At 41.6% G+C, this 20,779-nt stretch overlaps 1 protein-coding gene across 5 annotated transcripts in view; it reads right to left on the bottom strand.

Moving 5' to 3' along the window:
- ctnna2 (catenin (cadherin-associated protein), alpha 2) overlaps positions 1-20,779 on the bottom strand; it is a 1,331,223-nt gene that overhangs the window by 289,307 nt on the left and 1,021,137 nt on the right. For all 5 annotated transcript variants that reach the window (XM_059650313.1, XM_059650312.1, XM_059650318.1 and 2 more), the window contains exon 13: positions 302-453. In XM_059650313.1, the coding sequence (XP_059506296.1) occupies positions 302-453 (152 nt within the window). The remainder of the gene's footprint in view (positions 1-301; positions 454-20,779) is intronic.

The following is a 20,779-nucleotide window of genomic DNA, read 5'->3' as shown; positions in this document are numbered from 1 at the left end:
GATTGGAAGTGAAAAGTCTCACATAGGAGTGTGATTCTGAAACATTGCTTTAACTGGGAGTCAGTTTAAATAAAGACTGGTGAAAGTTTAAAAGGTGCTGTGCACTGTGGTAGCAGTTCCTCAGTTAGAATGAATGGTATGTGATCTTAAAAAAGAAAGTATTCTGAAACATTAAGAAAATCAGCTCACAGTTGCCGCACTTACTGTGACCTATATCTGAAATTATGCCTTCTTGTACTGTCTTTCTGAAAAATCATCCAGCCTTTATGCTTAAAACTTAGTAAACAGTTTGTAGGCATACCCTTATCATCAGCACTGCTTTCCTTACGTCACGTACTCCATCGTAAACTAAACGTGAGGCATCTATGAACTCATTCTCCTCGAAAGCCTGTGGGGGATTTGCACTCAGTGCTTCAATTGCAACTTCCACTTGTTCAGCAAAACGAGGCATAACTGGATAGGAGAGAAAAAAAAATACACAAGTAAAGCATTTGAGATTTGTTTTCTAGTCTTTGTTTCTGCCTTAAGGCCTGAACATGCTTTTAAAGGGTACCCAAGCTTGTCTTATTGTCACAGAATGCACTGAAGATTGGATGCTGATTAATTCTGCAAAGTCTGTGTTAAATAACTAAAAAAACACCACTATAAATGGCTTAAGATGAAGAGGAAAAAAAAGCTGACTGCATAAAGGCTTGCTCAGTAAATAAAGCAGATGGAGAAATATTAAATATTCCTGTGTATTGCAAGTCATCAAAGTTTTAATATTAAATCAATTAAATTAAATGGAAGGATTTGAGTGAAGTGTTTGTGCATGCGAGTTTATCTTACAGCTACAGTTGAAGCTATAAAGTAGTTCATTCTTGATTCACGTTGTATATTTTTATATATTCATATAGATTTAACATTTACAGACGATAGCAATTTCACCTCTGAGTGAAAAATTGATGATTCCAAATCCCAGTGCGATGTAAAATTTAATGCTTCCACCGAGGCAAGCTGGGAGAGTGGGAGAGGGGCCTGTAAGTGGAGCATGGAGACCGTGTTATCTTCCTGTCAACCCTGTTATCTTTTTTAACATTTTTTTAAAAATCATTTTATCCTTTCTCTCCAGAAGCTAGTTAAGGCCTTTAAGTGGCCACTCAGGCGTCTCATCTTGCCATCATTCTGGTGGACAGTGGCCGCTCTGGATGGCTAAGCTGTTGGGTAAACTGTGCTGTGTATGCTTATGACCTAATGCTGGGTGGCGGGGGGGGGGGGATATCACATCCAATGGCCAATGGAGAAATCCACCGATAGTGTGGGTGAAAACCCCTACCTGTGCTTGTGACCAATTCCCCTCTCCCCAGTCGCCCCATTGCCAGCATGTCCCTGGCTGATTCTTGTGAATCTGCTCTGCTGAGCTTCCCTCCAGTTTCCAGAAACAATCATGCAGTCTGGGTCTCCTGCAATACCGGCTTTCACCACTGCTTGCAGAGGTGCTGTTGGTGTCTGATTGGCTGGCACCCCTTCAAAGTTTATTTCACCTCAAAATGATAAAGCTACTGATACCAAGAAGGTAAATTCTTGGTAAGGGCATTAAATCAAGTTGGGTGGGTTTAGAATGAATGTGGTAGCGGTATCACTGGCTCTCCAGTGAGACAGGTCAAATGTCAGAAATAGCAAATTCCCATGCAAGACTTTGTATATCCAGATAGCCTGATTAAATTGATGCAAACCAAAGCACCTCTGTCAGTTCTTTGTCACATTCTCATGTTCTCCTCCTGCATTTTATTCTCCCTCAAAGTATTTCTCTCAACTTAAACACCCAATACTGGCTTGCATCCCAAGATATATGAGCACTAGAGGTGGTGCAAAGGAGATTCACTTGGTTGATTCCAGAGTTGAGAAGGTTGGATTATGAGGAGAGACTGAGTAGACTGGGATTATACACATTGGAATTCAGAAGAATCAGGGGAGATCTTATAGAAACATATAAGATTATGAAGGAAGTAGCTACAGTGGAGGCAGTGCGGTTGTTTCCGCAAGCAGGTAAAACTAGGGCCACAGGCATCACCTCAAAATAAAGGGAAGCAGATGTAGGACTGAGGTCAGGAGGAACTTCTTCACCCAAAGGGTTGTGAATCTGTGGAATTCCCGGCCCAGTGAAGTGGTCAAAGCTACCTCACTGAATAATTTTAAGGCAAGGCTAGATAAATTTTTGAACAGTAAAGGAATTAACGTTTATGGTGAGTCGGCGGGTAATTGGAGCTGAGTCTCAAAAAGATCAGCCATAACTGTATTAAATGGTGGGGCAGGCTCAAGGGGCTGCCTTGCCTACTTCTGCTCCTAGTTCTTATGTTCTTATGTTCTATTACAGCCAGAAGTTCAAACATTTGGAAAAGATGTCAAACCCAGTTTTCATCCGTTATTGCATTGAGTTGAATTGCTTCAAAAGTTGAATGTGACAATAATAAAGAATACAATGAAACCAGATGACCATCTGCCATATACAGTTCAGCAGAAGCACTGGTGATGAAATTTGTGTGTATAGTAATCTGTAATTACATACTTTAAATATATATCTTAGATATCTGTAAATATAGCTTTTATGCAACCTGTATTAGATTTTCAAGCAAACTGAATCTACATTATGTAGACTGCGTTGTTTCCTAATAACACAATAAATGCAACCAATACTGAATCAGAATAGACACAGGACAATTGATGCAACTAGACTTTGAGAAAGAATGAGATGTACTGCATAGTCATAGAGAACCCTCTTCCTCAATATGAACTTGTCATTCATCTCAATGGAATCTCACTGTCTGCCAACTGGTGGTATCTTTGCTATTGGATTTCATTGGGTGAAACTGTCCATAAAATTTCTCTCCGACTTGATGAAGCAATATATAGACGCAATTCATTTCATTCTTGTATGAGACATGGTCATCACTAGCAAGGCTAGCATTCATTTTATTTTCTTTCTTTTCAGCAGTTAATGATAGCTGAAAATGATCATTGCTGTACGCCGAGATTTTGTTGATCAGGTTTGTATTCTTGAGTAATGCAAAGCATTTGCCAAATCTCGCATTCCTGTCTGACAGCTAACTGCATACCAAGCAGTGGTATAAAATCATAACATACATACACATACACGCGGTTGAACATTTTCTCTTGTGGTCTTGAGGGGTGCCTTCAGTTTTTCTGCTTCTACGTAAGGTTCTTGTGATTCAGTGGTGGTTTCCAGTTCTCAGAGCCAAGTGGGTTCAGGTTCAATTTCCACCTGTTCTGGTGGCATGCCATTTTGGACTGACATTTATTGCTTTAAACTGATAGATTCTCCAGGTTATTTTATAAACTGCACTGCTCGGGGATTGGTGTCCCATGTACGCCAGGCTAGGGAAGGTTGGTAGATTTCCTCCCCTGAAGAGAATTAGTGAACCAGATTGGTTTTGACAATAATAGTTACAGGCTTGTCATTACACTGTTTTTTTGTTCCATATTTTGTTCAATTCAAACTTCATCACCTGCCATGGTGGGTTTTGAATCCATACCCCCAAAGCATTTGTCTGGCTCTCTGGATTATCAATCCAGGTACATTAACATTCCCCCACCATAAATCCCCATTTCAGTTTGGGCTCCCACATTATCCAGTCATATGCAAGTTCAATGTTTTCTATCCACTGGACAAGCTTCTGGTTTTGAATACAGTGCTTTGCATTGAGTTGTATTGCTTTAAAAGTTGAATGTGACAATGAGTAAAGAGTACGATGAAACCAGTTGACCATCTGCCATATACAATTCAGCAGAATCATTCACGATGGAATTTTTGTATATAGTAGTCTGTAATTATATACTTTAAATATAAGCGGCACAGTGGCTCAGTGGTTAGCACTGCAGCCTCACAGCACCAGGGACCCAGGTTCGATTGCAGCCTGAGGTAACTGTTCGTGCAGAGTTTGCACATTCTCCCCTTGTCTGCGTGGGTTTCCTCCAGGTGTTCCAGTTTCCTCCCACAGTCCAAAGATGTGCAGGCTAGGTGGATTGGCCATGCTAAAATTGCCTTTAGTGTTCAAGGTGTGTGAGTTATTGGGGTATCAGTCTGGGTGGGATGCTCCAAAGGGCTTGTTTCCAATCTAATCTAAATATATATCTGTAAATATAGCTTTTATACAACCTGTATTAGATTTTCAAACAAACTGAATCTACATTATGTAGACTGTGTTGTTTCTTAATAACACAATAAATACTACCAATACTCAATCAGATTAGATACAGGACAATTGTTTAATTATGGTGAAGCCAAACTGTGATTCAATAATGTGACAGAGATAATGGGAACTGCAGATACTGGAGAATCCAAGATTGATGAAGGGTCTAGGCCCGAAACGTCAGCTTTTGTGCTCCTGAGATGCTGCTTGGCCTGCTGTGTTCATCCAGCCTCACATTTTATTATCTTGGAATCTCCAGCATCTGCAGTTCCCATTATCTCTGATAATAAAATGTGGGGCTGGATGAACACAGCAGGCCAAGCAGCATCTCAGGAGCACAAAAGCTGATGTTTTGGGCCTAGACAGATCATCAGAAAAGGGGGATGGGGAGAGGGTTCTGAAATAAATAGGGAGAGGGGGGAGGCAGATCGAAGATGGATAGAGGAGAAGACAGGTGGAGAGGTTACAAGAGAGTTGCAGTGGGACATAGATCCCCTGGTTAGGCATCCCTAGAAGAGCTTTGCAGTGGGGTTAAAATTGTATCAGAGATAATGGGAACTGCAGATGCTGGAGAATCCGCGATAACAAAGGGTAGAGCTGGATGAACTCAGCAGGCAAGCAGCAAGCACACTGGGACGTTCAGGCAATCCAAGGTTCTTTCCACTTCTGGACATAAAATTTGTCCCAAAGCTCAGTGCTACATCCTCCTATGAGAATGCAAGTTTTCTGTATAACTCAACAGCATTTAAATGGTCATGTATACATAGGCTTTGTGGTAGCACTTCTAAAATTAAATTTATGTCAAGGTGAAGGAGCAACACGCAAAAACATGATGATAATTGTTCGATGTTATCATTTCAACAAACCCAATATCCATGCTAAAGCCACATTAAATCTATATATCAATATCCTGGGGATTACCACGAACCAGAAATTGAACTGGACCAGCCATATAAATAGTATGGCTACAGGCACAGATAAGAAACCTGAAGCAAGGGACTCACCTCCTGACCCCCCAAATCCTGTGCATCTTCTACAAGGCTGAAGTCAGGATGGTGATGAAATACTCCTCACTCTGTCACTCTGTTGTATTACATCACCATAAAGTCCAAAAAAGGAATTAAACTGGACCAATCATCCAGCATTGACTGAGTCTTTGGAAATGATAGTGGCCAACCCAGTTCTATAGACTTACGCAATTCTTCTCACCACTGTCTCGTGCCAAAATTGGGAGAGCTTTCTAGCAGACTCGTCAAATAGAACATACTCACAAAATCGTACATTACACACAATGTCCCAGATACCACTATCACCATATCTGGATATGTGCTCTCCTACTGACAGGACAGACCCTGAAGAGGAATGATAAACTGGTATACATTTGAAATAGAGTTATCTTGAGTCCTCAACATTGACCAAAGACACGGTCAAAATGCATGGCTTAGCCATTAGTTCAAACATGGACAAGGAGGAATCCTGTTGATTTTCACCTGGAAGAAGCACGTGGAGTGGTAAAAGCACATAATTCACTTAGCATAGGAGGAATTAATGTTGATTATCAAGAAGTAATAATATTAGCGAAGTGCTAAAGAACATAGTTGCCACACTGGATCCATAACAGATGGATGAGGTAACCATCAAAAAGAGGATACATCATTGACTTCATCCTCATCAATCTATTCAATGAGGATGCATCTGTCAATGTCTGTATTGGTAGGAATGACCATTACATGGTCCTTGTGGAAATGAATGGTGGAATCTTACAAGAATCAGAGTGGCATGGGCGATTGCAAGATGTGTGGTGGAATCAGGTTGACGGAACTCATCTCAATGTCAACATCATTTTGCTTCATCTTTTATGTTTTTCACAAGTAGCATAGTGAGTCTCTCTCCAGGCAACAGCGATTGTCAGGAATTAACACCCCGTAAACTGCACAACACACTATATTGAGATAACAAGGTGTAGAGATGGATGAACACAGCAGGCCAAGCAGCATCAGAGGAGCAGGAAGGCCGACGTTTTGGGCCTAGACTCTTCTTCACACTGCATTGATCTTCATACTCCCATCTTACCAAACTTGCCAAACGAGCTAGACTAGGAAACTCAACAAGGAAACTGTAGCAACCATCTGGCAAATTCAGGTTGCTTCTTGCTCCAAATGACCTCCTCTTGGCAACCAGGCATCAACATCTCAGGGTATGTTTTGGCAATTTGTGTAATATTCTGAAAAATAGTCATAAGGACTCAAAATGTTAATTCTGTTTCTCTCTCCACAGATGCTGCTCAATTTACCTCGCACTTTCTGTGAGAAATCACGATTAATCACTTTTAAACTTCTCAAGCTGCTAAACTAAAACTTAGCTGAAATAACCAAGGAGCACTTGCTCATCTGATGAGGCTGCATGCAAAAGTTTTTCAGGATCGCACAATGAAAAATTAAGGAAAGCCTGCTTTGTTGACCAGAATTTGGAAGCCATTACTGATAGCATTTTCTACATGTAAAGACGGTATCAATACATCATCGTCCAAGGCCAAGTTGTGTTTGAATAAAAGCAAAATACTGTGAATGGTGAAATCTGAAACAAATACAGAGGATACCAGAGAAATGTAGTAGGTCTGGCAGTATCTGTGGACACAGTAACAGCTAATGCTTCGAGTCCAATATGACTCTTCATCAGACTTCCTCCAAAACTGTCATACTGGACTTGAAACATTCTTTGTTTCACCGTGCACAGATGCTGTCAGACCTGTTGAGCTTCTCTAGGATTCTCTGTGTTTTTTCAAGTTGTACTTAGTTTCTGCAATTAACTAAGAGGGTTTGGGGGTTGGATGCAGAGAGAAATCATTAAGACTGAGAATGATCACAGAGAAAAGGCAGGTGTCTGGATCCTCTCTCCTAATATAGAGAGGAAGCAAATGTATATAGCTTTAACGTTCTTTGATTATCATATTATTTTCTTCAGAGTACAATAAGTATCGTGCAAATGGCTGCGCTCATTACAAATCTCAGGGCATTCAGGGCCACTGGATTTACGAAGATTGAGAGGAATGAGGTCACATTGGAATTTGAAAATAAAGATTAGAATTTCAAAATTAAGACGCTGGTATAGTAGGTGCTCATGTGGATCAGCGAAGGCAGGGATGATGGATGACTATAGCTTGATATGAGTAAGGACAGAGGGAGCAGAGATCTAAATGGGTCAATTTAGACTGGGTACAGAATGGAGGAAAACGGTTCATGTTACTTACCTTTCAGAACACTCTGCAGTCTTGTCGTCCAAGCTGTGTTGATTGTAGGTTTCATTAGGATTCATTATGGTAAATGTGAGGTTACAGGGATAGGGTAGGAAGGTGGGTCTGGGTGGGATGCTCTTTGCGGGGGGTTGGTGCATACTCGATTGGCTGAATAGCCTCTTTTTGCAACAAGGAGATTCTGCGATTCTATCCAATTGCTGTTTTCTTCTTTTCACCTGTTTTCTGCATCTGTCATCAATTCCTTTTTCTTGAAACCCTGCATTCTTCGATAAATGAAAATAAAATGCCAGAAATTCATCTTGCAGATTATCAGTTCCCCACAAGGAGTGTCGAAGAAACAGCCTCAGAACTGAGTCCAGGTTGAGGACATCAAGAGTCATACATGAACAGTTTTCGAGTCATGTTGCACAGATACAGACCCTTTGGTTCAACTTGTCCACGCCAACCAAGTTTCCTAAACTAAACTGGTCCCACTTGCCTGTGTCTGGCCCATATCCCTCTAAACTTTCCCATTCACGTAGCTGTCCAAACACCTTTTAAACACTGAACTGTACCTGCATCTATACATCCTCTGGTACATCATTCCACATAAAAGTCACCCTCCATGTGAAAACTTTGCTTCTGACATCCATTTTAAATCTTTCTCCGCTCACTTTAAAAATATGTTCCCTTTTGACTCACCTAACTGAGAGAAAAGAACAAAGAACAAAGAAAATTACAACACAGGAACAGGCCCTTCATCCCTCCAAACCTGCGCCGATCCAGATCCTCCATCTCAACCTGTTGCCTATTTTCCAAGGATCTGTATCCCTCTGCTCCCTGCCCGTTCATGTATCTGTCTAGATACATCTCAAAATGATGCTATCTTGCCCGCCTCTACCACCTCTGCTGGCAACACGTTGCATGCGCCCACTACCCTCCGCGTAAAGAACTTTCCACGCATATCTCCCTTAAACTTTTCCCCTCTCACCTTGAAATTGTGACCTCTAGTAATGGAGCCCCCCACTCTGGGAAAAAGCTTCTTACTATCCACCCTGTCGTTACCTTTCATGATTTTGTAGACCTCAGTCAGGTCCTCGCTCAACCTTGTCTTTCTCACGTAAATAATCCTAATCTACTCAACCTTTCTTCATAGCTAGCATCCTCCACACTGGGCAACATCCTGGTGAACCTCCTCTGCACCCTCTCCAAAGCATCCACAGCCTTTTGGTAATGTGGTGGCCAGAACTGTACGCAGTACTCCAAATGTGGTCAAACCAAAGTCCTGTACAACTGTAACATGACCTGCCAACTCTCGTACTCAATACCCCGCCCAATGAAGGAAAGCATGCCGTATGCCTCCTTCACCACTCTATCCACCTGAGTTGCCACCTTCACGGTACAATGGATCTGAACACCCACATGTCTCCATGTATCAATTTTCCCTAGGACTTTTCCATTTTCCATTTGAATTGGATCTTCCAAAATGCATCACCTCACATTTGCCTGGATTGAACTCCATCTGCCATTTCTCCACCCAACTCTCCAGTCTATCTATATTCTGCTGCATTCTCTGACAGCCCCCTTCACTATCTGCTACTCCACCAATCTTAGTGTCATTTGCAAACTTGCTAATCAGATAATCTATAACTTCCTCCAGATCATTTATGTATATCACAAACAACGGTGGTCCCAACACAGATCTCTATGGAACACCACTGGTCACAGTTCTCCATTTTGAGAAACTCCCTTCCACTACAACTCTCTGTCTCCTGTTGCTCAGTCAGTTCTTTATCCATCTAGCTAGTACACCCTGGACCCATGTGGCTTCACTTTCTCCATCAGCCCACCATGGGGAACCCTATCAAATGCCTTACTGAAGTCCATGCATATGACATCTTTAGCCCTTCCCTCATCTATCAATTTTGTCACTTCCTCAAAGAATTCTATCAAGTTGGTAAGACATGACGTTCCCTGCACAAAACCATGCTGCCTATCACTAATAAGCCTATTTTCTTTCAAATGTAAATAGATCCTATCCCTCAGTATCTTCTCCAGCAGCTTCCCCACCACTGACGTCAGGCTCACCAGTCTATAATTACCTGGATTATCCTTGATACCCTTCTTAAACAAGGGGACAACATTAGCAATTCTCCAGTCCTCCGGGGCCTTAGCCGTGCTCAAGGCTGCTGCAAAGATATCTGCTAAGGCCCCAGCTATTTCTTCTGTCACTTCCCTCAGTAACCTGGGATAGATCCCATCCAGACCTGGGGATTTGTCCACCCTAATGCTTTTAAGATACCCACTACTTCCCTCCTCCTAATGCCAACTTGACCTAGAGTAATGAAGCAACTATCCCTAACCTCACCATCCATCATGTCCCTCTCCTTGGTGAATACTGACGCAAAGTACTCATTAAGAATCTCACTCTTTTTTTTCTCACTCCTTGCATAACTTCCCTCCTTTGTCCTTGAGTGGGCCAACCCTTTCTCTAGTTACCATTTTGCTCCTTATGTAAAAATAAAAGGCTCTAGGATCTTCCTGAACCCTGTTTGCTAAAGATATTTCATGACCCCTTTTAGCCCTCTTAATTCCTTGTTTCAGATTGGTCCTACTTTCCCGATATTCTTCCAAAGCTTAGTCTGTTTTCAGTCACCTAAACCTTCTGTCTGCTTCCTTTTTCCTCTTTGTTAGACTCACAGTTTCACCTGTCATCCATGGTTCCCTAATCTTGCCCTTTCTATCCCTCATTTTCACAGGGACATATCTGTCCTGCACTTTAATCAACCTCTCTTTAAAAGCCTCCCACATATCAAATGTGGATTTACCGTCAAGCAGCTGCTCCCAATTCACATTCACCAGCTCCTGCCAAATTTTGCTACAGCTGCCCTTCCCCCAATTTAGTACTCTTCCTTTAGGATCACTGTTGTCTTTGTCCATGTGTATTTTAAAACTTACGGATTTGTGATCACTATTCCCAAAGGAATCCCCTACTGAAACTTCAACCACCTGGCTGGGCTCATTCCCCAACACCAGGTCCAGTATGGCCCCTTCCCAAGTTGGACTATTGACATACTGCTCCATAAAACCCTCCTGGATGCTCCTTACAAATTCTGCTCCATCTAAACCCTTAACACTAAGTGAATCCCAGTCAATGTTGGTAAAATTAAAATCTCCCATCACCACCACCCTGTTGCTCCTACATCTTTCCATAATCTGTCTACGTATTTGTTATCCCATACTGATGCAGTTGGGTTTGTGAACGAGAGTTTCCCATTCTTGCCTAACATGATCGTGCCCTTGATTGTAATTCATTGAATCATAGAGTCCTTGCAGTGCAGAAGAGGGCTATTTGGCCCAATGTCTGTACAGCGACCCTCCAAAGCACATTCCACCCACACCCATTCCTCTGTCCTAATGCTCTGCACTTACCATGGCTAATCCATCCAGCCTGCACATTGCCCAGTCACAATGGGGCAATTCAACACAATAAATCCACCGAACCTGCACATCTTTTGACTGTGAGAGGAAACCAGAGCACCCGGTTGGCTGCTGTGTTAGTAATTATTCAGGACATGCTCATGAATGCGAAAACAATTCATGACCACGAAGGTCACGGTCACGGAGGACTGCGAGATTCTGCCACATTTCAGTGGAAAACCTGAACCTGCTGACAGGAAGTTGAATTTCGACTTCCTGCCCAATCAAATTTCCTGACCTGCCCTTCTCAAATCTCCTGGCTCATCTGGGAAATTCTACCGACACTACTACAAGCACACAGCTGAAACGGGTTACTTTATCAGATAGGCAATTTAAATCTACCGTCAAGAAAGGTTTGATAGGTGTAGATCTTGAAAAGGCTAAAATACCTGAGCGAACTCTCACCATCTCAGCACAATGATATTCATGCAGCTCTTACTAATGCTGTGTCCTCCTCTTAGGATTGGACTTATACAGCACCTAAAGCGGTCATTCAGTCCATCATCGATAATAGGAACTGCAGATGTTGGAGAATCTGAGATAACAAGGTATAGAGCTGGATGAACACAGCAGGCCAAGCAGCATCATAGGATCAGGAAGGCTGATGTTTCGAGCCTAGACCCTTCTTCTTTGAACGAGCCATCCAATTAGTCACACCTATAATCTATTCCCCCACAGTATTTCAACTACATTGAAATCTCTGGTGAAGGTGACAGGCCTTCATGTTGCTGGTGAAACTGAGCAGAGTTCTGGGTGAACAATGATAAAATGTACCACAGGCAAAGAAGAAAATCTCCAACAAAAGGAACAGGTCGTTATTTTCTGAGGTTCGAGTTTATGCAGCTCATTTGTCTTCAGTGTAACTGTGTCATACTGTACCTGACCTAAGAACACCTGCTGCGTGAACTACGATTATGTATTATTCCTCTCAATCAACTTTCAACCCAACAATTAGCAAAAAAAAACATTTTTTTTGTCTCATTCTTCATGAATTCTTATCTTTGACTCAATTTAATCAAACTTTTATTCTAACTGTTGGCATCGCTGGTTCCTTCTTCCTTGTCTAAAAATCCATCTGCACAATAGCCACATTACGTGCCTTGTTATCACGTCCTAAATTCTTCTTTTGTCATGCATCTTGCACAATTTAAAGAAGACACATCTGTTCCTGAAGCCATTATTCTGTGGGTTAAGCAAGTGCATTTCAAATCCCCACAGAGGACAGATTTGCATACTGTCAAGACAGAAAGTGACAAACACTGAGAGTCAGCATGTGCAAATAATTAAAATGGAGATTCATGTTCAATTAGCATCTACTGCTTACTTTTAATAATGATCATAAACAGAACTTCATAGCTAGATTCTAAATTCAATTTGCATGATTCTTGGTTCTTGCTTTATAGCGCAATGGGGGCTGCTGTTGACACTCACTGACTGGATACGTAGTGAGTTGCACCTTTGAATGACTGAGACAGGGAGCGCTTGACAAAAGGGGGAAAAGAAAAGGTGATCGGTATTATAACCACACGAGAACAATTGTCATCAACGTCAACCAAGGCCCAGGTGTGGTATTCTCATCCCTGAGTCAGGATATTGTGGGTTCAAGTTAAGACTTCAGCAGGCCTGAAACGTCTGCTTTTGTGCTCCCAAGATGCTGCTTGACCTGCTGTGTTCATCCAGCTCCGCACTTCGTTATCTTCAGCTCAATAATCGAGTTCAGATTTCCATCACAGTAATACAAATAAACTAACAGATATGTTAGGAATACGCAGCAATTCAGACAGCATCTGTGAAGAGAAACACTCAGGTCAATGACCTTTTATCAGAACTAAAGGAATTTAAAAAATTAAAGATTTTTTAAGCCAGGGAGAGAACAGGAAGGGCAAATGGCAGGAGAGGTTAGATAATCTGTGTCCAGATGATATGTGAATGGTATATTGTAGTCACTTGAATACAATATGAAGGAGTAAAGGAAGAAAACAGCAAGCATAAAAAAAGGGAAGACACAGCAGAAGCTGAAGGCAGAAGTTGAGGTGAATTTGCCTCCAGCGCCGTGATTAACTGTTTTGTTGATGCCTACATTGTCTCTCATGACACAAGAAGTTGGTCTTGGGTATCATGTTATTGCGCATGGATATCATGCTATTGAAAATCCAATGATCACTTCTTACAGGTATTAAACATTACATTACAAAAGAGCAGGAAGATTCCAGCAGTGTGTTATGATTTCAGTGATCCCAGGGTAAGAAGGGGTCTGCAACCTTTATACCTCAGGTCATGTGCAATGACACAGTGATAACATCATGAGCACATCTCTTAAAGAGTTGCCAACACTGCAAATTCAATTTTATGCTGGCTGAGGTCAACATGAAAGCCCTTCCTTCTCAACCTTCCTGCTCGCCTGAGGAGAGGTGACCCTCAGGTTAACCTTATCACCAGTTATGTCTCTCCACTGAAATAGCAGCCTGTGGTAATCTGGGACTCTGGCAACTTTCACTTCATCTCTTAAATAAACATTGACAGTGAGACATAATACAACAGGGGTTATGACATACAGTTGTTGAACTTGATAGTCACGTACTGAGTTGCTGTTTTTCCAGCTTGTAGACAGCGTCAATAAAGACTACTGCAGACTCGGACAAAAGATCAGAGTGCAAATCAAGTAGAGGATTAAAATAGAAAGTAACACTGAGCGCCTAGTTGTGTTTGCAGTCTGGAGGTGTTCCTTAGAGCAGTCAGCCAGTCTACATTTGGATTCCTCAGAGTAAAGAAGGCCACACTGTGAACAGTGAATACAGTGCAGGAGATGGAAAGAAGGACTTGGAAAATTGGTTTGGGGTCTGGGAGGGCAGAATAGCATGAAAAGAGATCTCGTTTGGAAGCTGGTGCAAACATCATTGGCTGAATGGCTTCCTTCCCTCTCCCTGAGAGGAGAAGGAAAAGTGCAGGCGTTTATCTTATGCACTGGCACAGAAAGGCCCAGAAGTAAAGGAGGGAGGTGCTGAATTCTCTGAGATACGGACCTGGTTGCTGCAGAAGGAACAGTCCCTTCGAAATTTTGAGGGGGAGGGGTTTGAGGGAAAGAGTTTGGTGTATGGCATGGTATCCATTTGGAATTGGCAAAATTAATAAAATAGGATGATCTGTTGAATATGCAGGCTGGTACATTCGAGGTTGAGGATGACGGCAAATCCTGTAATAATTCTAGGAGGGAGGAGAAAGGGTTCGGAACACAAGTGCATGAAATGGCTGAGAGAAGTTGTCAACCGCAATTAGCAGAAATTCTTTGTTGAAGATAAATTAAGATAAATCAGAAGCAGTGGCGTTAATGGTTGCATTATCAGAGCAGATGCAACAGAAACAGAGAAACTGGAGAATGGAATGGAGTCCCTACAGGAAACAGCATGTGAGGAAGTGTAGTCAAGGAAATGTCACTACTCAAACTACCCAGCTCATTTGCAAAATTGTTGTCCGAACACTGCACCATTAACATTCATAAGGTATCTGCAAGTACCAAACGTTCTGTCATTCCAATATTGTAATTTGGAGGGTGAGCCAGAGATTCATTCACAATATCTTAGAGAAAAGTAATACATGCTAGCCATCACCATTTCCTTGAAAAAATGTAAAATAGTCTTTTAATAAATGTGCAATGATGCCTAGCCTACCTGAATGATTAAGCTTTTTATTTCCTTTACAAAAAAAAGTGAATAACACATGCTGTCAATCAAAATGGTGCCTGCTTCCTTCTGATGGATTTGAAATGTCAATGACAGGAAGCTGCTCAATAAGATCTCACCAGAACTAATGTCTATCACACATTTCTCATGAACCTATATTGGCAGTGAGCTATGAAAATTGGCAACTTTGTTTTAAAAAAAAATGATATTCTATGTAAAACATAGTGGAAGTGATCCAACTTTGCTAATCAGTAACCCAACCCGTGTGCCAACATAAGCCGGCTCACTCAACCTGACTCCCCCTCACAATTTACAAATACAGCTGAATAAATGTGCAGTTCTGGAGCGCTGTAACTGTCAGATCAAAGGAGTTGTACAAGCATATAGAAAATTCATATAATACAGACCTCTTCCTAAGCTGTTCTGCGGAAGGGTCACTGGGTCTGAAACATGAACTCCGATTTTTTTTCTGCACAGATGCTGCCAGACCTGCTGAGCTCTTCCAACAATTTCTGCTTTTGTTCCTGTACTGTTTTACGTTCCATAACGAGTGACCTTCTTGTTAACTTATGAACTGTAAGTACATTCAATGATTGTCAGAGTATTTCATATACATCCGAAAATTTCTAAGGGATCACTCTGACAGGATGGCAAAAGATGATACAAGTCGATGCTTCAGGAAGGGAACTCTTGTTTTCCCCTCTGCCATCAGGAGGAATCTTGCCATGTTTCTGATGACTAGTTCAGCAACGTAAGTGGCAATGCTCCCTAGTTGTGGGAGATGTGGGGGAGAGGGGTAGAAAAGGGTGAATTATCATTCATCAATGGCAGCCATGTTTCTTTTGTAAATGTCATCTGAACCTCCCCAAGGCCTTAACAGTCATGAGCAAAGTCATTACAAATGGACTTCTCATTACTTCCTTTTCAGGTTCACGTCAAGACTAGTAAGATAAAAATAATATATTATCCTTTATTGCTTTAATTCAGTCATTTACTTACATGTATTTTTCATGGCTTCAAAATAATTGGATATGAATGTGTGAAGCTATGCTGGCACAACTGATGTTCAACAAACAATGGCACTGTTGGCAAATATACACTTTAACATTGTTTTCAAGAAAACTATTCTGTGACTTCAAGAAAGTAATTCATTTGTGTAGAGATAAGACTTTAGAACAGCAACTAGCCTCCTTGTGGGGTAAATGTGCAAATAACATGACATGTGAAGCACTATAGATGTTCAGTTTATCTGAAGACCCAGATCATATGATAAAAAAAGGGAAGCAAGGATTAGTTTCTTGATTCCTAGTTTTTGCTGAGGTACTCCATCTTGATCAGCAAGTGTAGGATAACAAAGTGTGAAGCTGGATGAATACAGCAGGCCAAGCAGCATCTCAGGAGCACAAAAGCTGACGTTTCAATCTGATGAAGGGTCTAGGTGCGAAACAGCAGCTTTTGTGCTCCTGAGATGCTGCTTGGCCTGCTGTGTACATCCAGCTTCACACTTTGTTATCTTGGATTCTCCAGCATCTGCAGTTCCCCTTATCTCTTTGATCAGCAAGTGTGTCAGCACGATTCAGTTGATAGCAATCCCATATCACAGCCAGAAAGTCCATTCCAAGAGTTACACAAGATTATGTTTACGTGATTTGGGGTGATATTTCGACATGATTGAGAATTGGTCAACTGATAAAAAAAAGTGGAAGAAAACAAATGGGTTACTTTTTGGGAGGGGTGATATAATGAGTGGAGAGCCACAAGAATCAGTGCCTTGGCCTCAGAGATTTGCAATTTTGTTTCTGACTGAGATTACAGAGCCACAATCTGCGAGGACACAAAGAGGCTGCAAAGAGACAAATTGTGATTGAGCAAGATAGCTGCAGATGGAGCATAAAGTGAAAAATTGATGAAGATTAGAAAAAAAACAGAATAGTGTTCAAACAGTAGATCAGGAAATCTTGGCATTCAGAGGCACATGGGTATCCTTGCGTCTGAGTTATGGAAATTTAATCTGTGAGTGCAGGTAAATAATTAGGAAGGCAAGTAGTTTGTTTGGCTTTTTTTGCAATGAAGTTTAAGTCAAAGAAAAGGAAGTCTTCCTGCAACTCTGCAAAACTTTGGTGAGATCACGCCAGGATTTAATTTGTAATGTCGGTCTCTTTACCGAAAGAAGGGCGGGCATGCCTTAGAGGGGATGCAAACATTTTGGGCTGAGAAGGCTATTGTTCAAGCTGAGAGTCAATGGAATAGGGCTATATTTTGAAGAATGACAGACAAATTCATTTTATCATGTTCAAATCTTGACAGGGTAGATGCTGAAAGCCTGCTTCTTCTGGCTTGTGATCATACAAATGTATGAACCAAGAGCAGGAATAAGGTTTTCAGCCCCTCATGTCTGCTCTGCCATTCAATCAGATTATGGCTGGTCTGACTGTAACCTCAATTCCACATTCCTGTCCATCCACTAACCATTTACTCCCTTACTTCACAAAAAATTATCTTTCACAGCTTTCAGACTATTCAATGATTCTACTTCTAGCACCTTTTCAGGAAGAGAGTACTAAAGAATTATGACTGTCTGACAGAAAGCATTTCACCTAGTTTCAGTTTTAAATAGGTGATCCCTGAGTTTTGTACAGTGACACCTGGTTCTCGATTCTCTCACAAGAGGGACATCCTTTCCACATCCACACTGTGAACAGCTTCATGACTTTATATGTTTCAGTCAAGTTGCCTGTTACTGTTCCAAGTTCTAACAGATAGAAATATGTCTCATCTTTTCTCACAAGACAACCTGCCCATTACAAGATATTATTTGATTAAACTTCTTATGAACTACCCCCAATGTAGGTGTGAAGGTCGAGAACTATAAATTCAGAATAATGGGCTGGTGAACTAGGACTACAATTACGAGAAATTTCCTTACTTGAAGGGTTGTGAAGCTTTAGACTCTCTACACCAGGGATATGAAGAAGTGGACAGCAAAGTTGAGTTGAACTCAAAAATCAGCCATTCACATTCTGATAGCAGGGAAGGTCAGATGGTCTACTCCTGCTGCTATCTGATATTTGCTTGTTGTGGGTTTTTATTTGATGAGCGTTTTCAAGACTGCGATTGGTAGAAGCTTGTGTATTAAGGGAATCAAGGGATATGGATCTAGTGAGGATGCATGGAGTTCGTGGAGGAAGTAAGCTACGATGTCACTAACGGTGGATGAAAGGCCTGCACCTGCTCCTATTTCTTGTGCTAATTAAGAACATATTTCAGCACTGCACAAACGAAGTGCTTCCTTAACGCAAATTATTGATATGTTTTACTACATGGCAGTAACTACATTTCACAAGTAAATCAGTAGTTGTCAAACATTTTGGAGTGTAAGTTAGTCACAATACTAAATAAAACCCAGAGATAATGGGAACTGCAGATGCTTGAGAATCCAAGATAATAAAATGTGAGGCTGGATGAACACAGCAGGCCCAGCAGCATCTCAGGAGCACAAAAGCTGACGTTTCGGGCCTAGACCCTTCATCAGAGAGGGGGATGGGGTGAGGGTTCTGGAATAAATAGGGAGAGAGGGGGAGGTGGACCGAAGATGGAAAGAAAAGAAGATAGGTGGAGAGGAGAGTATAGGTGGGGAGGTAGGGAGGGGATAGGTCAGTCCGGGGAAGACGGACGTCCCATCTCCTTGACCTGTCCGTCTTCCCCGGACTGACCTATCCCCTCCCTACCACCCCACCTATACTCTCCTCTCCACCTATCTTCTTTTGTCTCCATCTTCGGTCCGCCTCCCCCTCTCTCCCTATTTATTCCAGAACCCTCACCCCATCCCCCTTTTTGTGCTTTTGTGCTCCTGAGATGCTGCTGGGCCTGCTGTGTTCATCCAGCCTCACATTTTATTATCCTAAATAAAACCCATGAGGCTTATCACGAATGGTATGCATTTACAATTTATAATCAATCTATGATATCTCACTACCCACCTTCTCAAGGGCAGTTTAGGTTTGGCAACAAATGCTAGCATCGCCAGTGACAATGACACGCCATTAACAAATGAAAATCATGCATACAGTATTCTCCACTGAGCTCATGTTGTTTGTCTTTGAGACGGGAGTGAAATGCCCACTTCGCTGTCAGTTGATCACATTCTGACCATAGACCACCAAGATGGTATCAAGTAATATCCTTCTTCCTGCCAAATGAAATGCAGTAGAATTGCAAATTCTGGTGGATATGAGCAGCAGTGTTTCTTTTAGATTTTTATCTCCCATCTTCATTGTTCAAATGTGTGAATTGAAATGGGGATACAACTTCACTGGATGAACTGATCCCTTTCTGATCATTTTTCACATTAGAATTAAGCAGTGTATCACAGTCAGTTATCATAACTGATTCACAGTTGAACCAAATCAGATCTGTACTCATCCAATCCTCTTGACACTTGGATACTGGCCAGCAGCAGGAACATACCTTTCCACAAGCCTACCCTCACACACCCCCATCCTGCACCACCTGCCCCAGCTTTTGCAGTGTACAGCAAGGGACTGATCTAAAAACATAACACTGTAGAGGTTGGTGAACTGAAATAAAAACAGAAAGTACTTGAGAAACTCAGCAGGTATCACAGCACCTACCAGGAGGGAAATAAAGTTAATGTTTCAAGTCTGATATGATTTTTTTCTTCAGCGCTGATCTAGTTTACAGCAGGGAGCAATCACTCCTGTGTACATTAAGTTCGTGACTGGCTAATGGACTTGGCCATTCAGCCTTGAGGCCAGCGAGAAATGCTGATAACACAGAAACACTGCGGTGGACTTAAAGGAAGTTTTAACTTTCTGAAGAATTAAACACTACTTGTGATTTGCAAGTTTACTGAGCAATAGTTTTCTGTTCATTTCCAACAAATGCTTTGGCCTGCATGTATTACAATGAACAAATGTCACTTTGCAATAATTGGATGACAGGATAAGTAGGGTACTACATTCTTTACTTAATGCGTCTTCTTTCTTGAATAATAATCTGAATGAGAATTAACAGATGTTTTCAATGATGGGATAAGCTTCACACTGCAGCACCAAGTGTGATAGCAGCATATAATAAATGTGACTATATAACTTGTGCAATGGTTAATCCATTATGAATGGTTATAGTTTTATAGTTACACATTCACTGGAATATTTCTAATAATTCTAATACTATTATATCTTATTCTAGTTATAGCAATATAAGCACAAGAAGTCATTTAGCTATGATGGCACATAGGCCTCTTAGCAAAATGAGTTCCATAAAGCCAAACGTCAATCAGTTATACATATAATTATCAAGGAGAATATAATGTTGGCTATGGCTGGAGATCCAATAGGAGCTTATGTTGCTGGGGGAGGCCCAATGGTATTAAGAGCTTGGCAGGCACTTAAGCAGGCAGCATTGTGCATTCCCTGGGATCAAGAATCCTGAAATAGAAATCAGAGGGCAGGACCTTTCCACTGCTATCAGCACCATTAGACATCATGGAAGCTGCTGGTACTGCAATCAGCATAGGCGTAGGATTAACATGGGAACCCAGACCACAGTGAGGGCAGGAAGGGGGTTGCACAGTGCATGTCATGAGGGGATTGGAAGTAGAGGCAGGGGCATTGTTTTCAGCACGTTGCCCCTTCTTAATGTTGAGTCCATCAAGCGCTAAATGACTTTGAACAAAGGACATTCCCCCAGAAGTCTGCCAGTAAACTTGGCAGAGTTTGCTCTTATGCCTTCCCCTGGGTCAACTCCTCCTTACCCCGTTATTAACAACCCACTTTTGAGCCCACCTGAGACTCAATTGGGCCAAGGCAGGCAGATGGTAGGGTTCCCACCCCATGCCCATATCTGATCAAATCCACCTCCACCCTCCAAAGATGTCTCTGGGGACATTAAACTCTACATAAAATCACAGTAATGAATTAAAAATCAGAATATAAGAAATAAGAAGACAACTTCGGTTAAAGAAATGGGATAAAATCAGAATATTAGAAATAAGAAGACAACTTGGGTTAAAGAAATGGGATGAAATCTGAAAGAAGGGTATTAACTGAGCAGTTTTAATGAGGTCCTAAAGCAATTACAAATGGGGACAGATTAAGACACAGTGATACAGTAAAAAGACTCCAAAGTTAATTGAGATGGAGAGGACTAAGAAAGGACTTGTTGGGCCTTCT

The sequence above is a fragment of the Stegostoma tigrinum genome, chromosome 1 (genome assembly GCF_030684315.1).
Source record: "Stegostoma tigrinum isolate sSteTig4 chromosome 1, sSteTig4.hap1, whole genome shotgun sequence".
Classification (NCBI taxonomy): Eukaryota; Metazoa; Chordata; class Chondrichthyes; order Orectolobiformes; family Stegostomatidae; genus Stegostoma; species Stegostoma tigrinum.
Note: the sequence above shows the minus strand (reverse complement) of the source record. Positions and strands in the feature narration are given on the sequence as shown.